The 4,444-nt window shown below is 35.2% G+C and overlaps 1 protein-coding gene across 2 annotated transcripts in view; it reads right to left on the bottom strand.

The window, feature by feature from the left end:
- Positions 1–4,444, bottom strand: part of MGAT4A (mannosyl (alpha-1,3-)-glycoprotein beta-1,4-N-acetylglucosaminyltransferase, isozyme A) — a 137,346-nt gene that overhangs the window by 77,167 nt on the left and 55,735 nt on the right. For both annotated transcript variants that reach the window (XM_011969621.1, XM_011969622.1), the window contains one exon: positions 2,023–2,163. In XM_011969621.1, the coding sequence (XP_011825011.1) occupies positions 2,023–2,163 (141 nt within the window). Of the gene's footprint in view, positions 1–2,022; positions 2,164–4,444 lie in introns of those variants that run through there.

Below are 4,444 nucleotides of genomic sequence, written 5' to 3'. Positions count from 1 at the left end.
GTAGTCTCTGGGTCTGTTTGCCGCAGCCTGCCTTGGCGAATGTGGTGGGAGGATACAGATGTGGTGCTGGGTGGTGCGCCGGCCGTTTTCTGTTCTGGGTGTGAGAATCCCAGCCACTCCCCTGGGGTCAGCAGCCACCGGCAGCACTGTCCTTCCTCTTCAGCCTTACGATGGCTTAGCTGTTCTAAGTGCTGTTCCCTAATTAATCAGCCTGAACACTGGAAAACAGAATTTCTAGCAAGAAGCTGTTTTTCTTTATCTACAAAACAGAAGTTCTGAATATGAAACCCTAGATAAGTTCTGGGGTTCCATAAAATTCCAGAAATTACAAACAAAATTATATTTTCTATGGGCATTTTCCAAAGGAGAGATTGACAGCCTTCCTAGAATATCCAAAGGGTCCTGTAACTAAAAATATTAAGAGCTATACCCCAACGATTTAGGGAGGAAAATGTTTAAGGTAGTAAATATGGGTTATTTGCCTATCCGTTTTTTCTACCAAGCTGTTTTTTCTACCTTTCAAAAATAGTGGCAGCTTTATAAGAATGTTAACTATTGGAAAGCTGGTTGACCAAGATTTTATTCTATTTATAATGGATAAAGTCATGTAAACAAATGGGATGGAATACATAGCTTCAAAAGAAAGAGAATGTCACATTTATAAAATAAAAACCTAATAGAGACCTTGGAAGTTTTAAATGACTTTAAAATCACTTCTAATTTCTTTTCATTTGATACTCTTATGAATGAAGAAATAGTCTAAACAAACAAACCCACAATTACTTAAGACATCTTATCCAAAGAGTGGTTATTAAAGGGAGACATGATATCAGCTTCAAAAATAATTAACAATCAACATTCTAAAACAAACAAACAAACAAACAAAGAAACAAAGTACCACATATACCTTGTTAGTCTCTGTATACCTGGCACCTGCAAAATGCCTGGCTTCAATAAATATTTTTTGAATCATTAGAGAAAGGAAAGAAGGAGTTTGTTTCAACATACTCTTTTAAGAGTTTCTACCTCCTTAAGAAGGAAGGTAGTATATTATTTCAACTGATTAATGAAATAGACAGCAGAACTAAAACAAGATGAATGTAAAAGCTTACATTTATAGATCAGTGAGAAGATGTGATCCCCCCAAAAAGACAGCAAAATACTTGAGAATCCCATTGAATCAAAAGTAGACTCAGCTTTTCAAAAACACTAACCCAAAAATGAATTTTGGTATCTATGAAGTAATCATTTCATCACTTGTTAAAAACTTATAGAAGAACAAAATAATATTCTGCCCTCTGCATTTTAAAATCTACGAAGAAAAGATTAACAAAGTCGACACGGCGGAATAAAAAGTATGAGTGGTAAACGGCTCTTGGGCTGGCTTGCTCAAGCCCACTTCCACTCGGTGGAGTGTACTTCGGTTTCAATAAATTTGTGCTTACGTTGCTTCAAAAAAAAAAAGAGTGGTAAATAGTTTCTATAAGGAAAATCGAGGGAGTTCTGTTGGCTCTGACAAGAAGAGAAAAATAAGCTATATAGTATCTTTTGAATAAATTAGGAAGAAGTAAATCAAAGTATTTCTACTACTGCATAAAAAGTTACACAAAAGTTACTACCTACTTACATCTCTGTACGAAAAGTGAGGCAGACATAAGAAAAACCTTTGTGACGTGACCAAAAGAGCTGTTAATTTTGAAATAAGATACAAGGAGAAAATGTCATCTCTCTACTTCCCAAATCTCTAAAACAGAAAAATGACAAAGGTGTCAACATTTGTCTGCCTAGGATGGGGCCTGAACTAGATTTCACATGGTCCCTTTCGGCTATATTACTTTGGTCTACAAAGGAAATGTCCAACTCCTTTCAACATGGGGTTTAGAATAAGACCCAACCTGATGTGCACAGATAAAGAAAGAACTTCTATTTTTTGACCTCCCAGACTTCTGATGGTGAACATAAGAGTCCAAAACAAAATTAACAGCAGTAGTACAACTGCAGTAAGAAACAAAATAAACCTACCTCCTGTTCTTCCACTGCCAATCTGCACAGCAGGTCGAAGACTTCCTTCATTTTTCAATAAATGAGGCAAATGATAATAAATACTTGGCACTTGAAGAGATTTTTTGCTTGTTAACTCCTTTAACAGCTTCAGGGTATTATCTGAAACACAGAAGTATAATTAATACACAAGAATTACCTTACAGAAATTGCTGATTTTATAAAACCAGCAGTAAAAATTAATGAGAACTAGAACTAAAGAATTTTCTTTCCTAGTTTCACACTCTGGTAAATGAGATCTCCATTTAAGATGAAAAGGACACTTTCAAAGCCAGAGTCTCACAGGTCATGATGTTGATAAAAGTGGCTGAAGGAAACCAAAATGGCCAGCTAGAGGACCATAAGAAGGTGGGATGCTAAACGCTCACCCATATAATGTGTTAGAACTCAAGTTTGCCAAGTGGACTCTAAATATGCTGTCGGTTTATGAAAATGTAATAAATAATAATAAGTATATTGACTATCAATCACTTTCATTTTCTTTTTTTTTTTTTGAGACAGGGTCTTGCTCTGTAGCCCAGGCTGGTGTCCACTGGCACAATCATGGTTTACTGTCACCTTGACCTCCCAGGCTCAAGAGATCCTCCCCACCTCAGCCTCCTGAGTACCTGGGACAGCAGGCACATGCTACCACAATGGTTAATTTAAAAAAAAAATTTTTTTTTTTTTTTTTTGTAGAGACTGGAGTCTCACTATGTTGCCCAGGCTGGTCTCAAACTCCTGGCGCAAGCAATCCTCCTATCTTGGCCTCCCAAAGTGCTGGGATTACAGGCATGAGCCACCATGCCCAGCCATTCACTTCTTTATGCATTACATGTTATCAAAATTTCACATGGAAGGAATTTTTTTCTGAAAACTTCAAGTAAAAAAATATAAACAGCATGAGCTGGGAATGTCCAGCACAGATCACAACTTTCAGAGAGTTTCATTTATTTTTCTCACTCCTTGGTAGTATAAATAATATTGTTTTAAAATTTCATTAAATTAGAATTTAACCTTAGAAACAAGGAAGTTAGCAGTAGGAATTTGTTACCTCAACTTCATTAAAAATGAGAAGAACCAAAAATTCACAAAAGAAATGCAAATGACTGTCATATGTAAAATTGAAGTTTAATCTCATGAGTGAAGAATTACAAATTATAATATATCTATCAATTTCCACCTATGAAATCAGTAGATTAAATAATATTATTAAATACTGGTGATAACAAGATAAACGTTCCAACTATTCAAAGCAGCATCAAAAACCCTAAAACATTTCTGTCCTATTACTCAGTAATTTCCCTTTGAAGAATTTAGCTTCTATGCATTCAACAAATATTTAGTGATTATCTATTTTATTCCAGCAAATGTACCATGTGTTCAAAAATCAATAGTCATCAAAACACAGATCCTATTTCTAAGGAAGTCATAATCCAATGAAAATAACTTAAAGGTTACTAGAAATATGATTGATTTATATACAAATATGTTCACCAGAGTTATAAACTACAGGGGAAAAACCACCCAGAAAAACCCATTTGAATAACTGTGGAAAACATGTTTAATATATTATGGTATATATAGCTGGCATATTCATAGCCACTAAAAATAACATTTTGAAGATTATTTAATGACATAGTTTTAAAATGCTCATAGTATAATTTCAAGAGTGAAAATCAGGTCATCATACACAGTAACAACTTTGAAGAAAAACAGTCATGGAAAAAATACTAGAAGGAAACAAAAAGTGTTAGTAGAAATCACTGGGAATCAGGCTTATGGGTGATTTCTGTTTTATCTACACCAGTCCATGAGTTTCAACATCAGGGGCACATAATGTGAAGTTTATCAGCAGGAGGAGAAGGAGTATGCAACTTTACAAATAAGGGCAGGCAGTGGATCTGGAGATCCAGATGAAGCTAAATGAAAACAGGTGAAGCTAAATGAAAAAGTATGCTAATCTAGAAAGATTATGTAAATTTGGAGGCAATCAATTAGATACGTACATCGATTTCATTATCAGATAAAGAAGAGCGCAGAAAGAGAGATCATTTGACCTCATCTTACTCTGACCAGGATTTCTCAGAGAAGAAACAGGCCAGATACTCCTGAAGTATCCAGTAGAAAACTATGCGTGTTCTTCATTATAAATCAGGTTTAAGAGCACTAATTGCTTCAAATAGTTCAAAGATTTCTCCAGAGTCCATCTGAAGTCCACACATAAGTCATCACAGAAACATGGATACACAGAAAGTTAAATTGTAATCTCATTTTGAGTATGTTTTCAGAAGATGCACGTTCTTCACTACTGCCAATGAAATTTATTCCACTGTAATTTAACTTTTTTTGTTTCTGAGATGGAGTCTCGTTCTGGAATGCAGAGCTAGAGTGCCGTGGCGTG

This window comes from Mandrillus leucophaeus, unplaced genomic scaffold (assembly GCF_000951045.1).
Source record: "Mandrillus leucophaeus isolate KB7577 unplaced genomic scaffold, Mleu.le_1.0 Scaffold9, whole genome shotgun sequence".
NCBI classification, from domain to species: domain Eukaryota; kingdom Metazoa; phylum Chordata; class Mammalia; order Primates; family Cercopithecidae; genus Mandrillus; species Mandrillus leucophaeus.
Note: the sequence above shows the minus strand (reverse complement) of the source record. Positions and strands in the feature narration are given on the sequence as shown.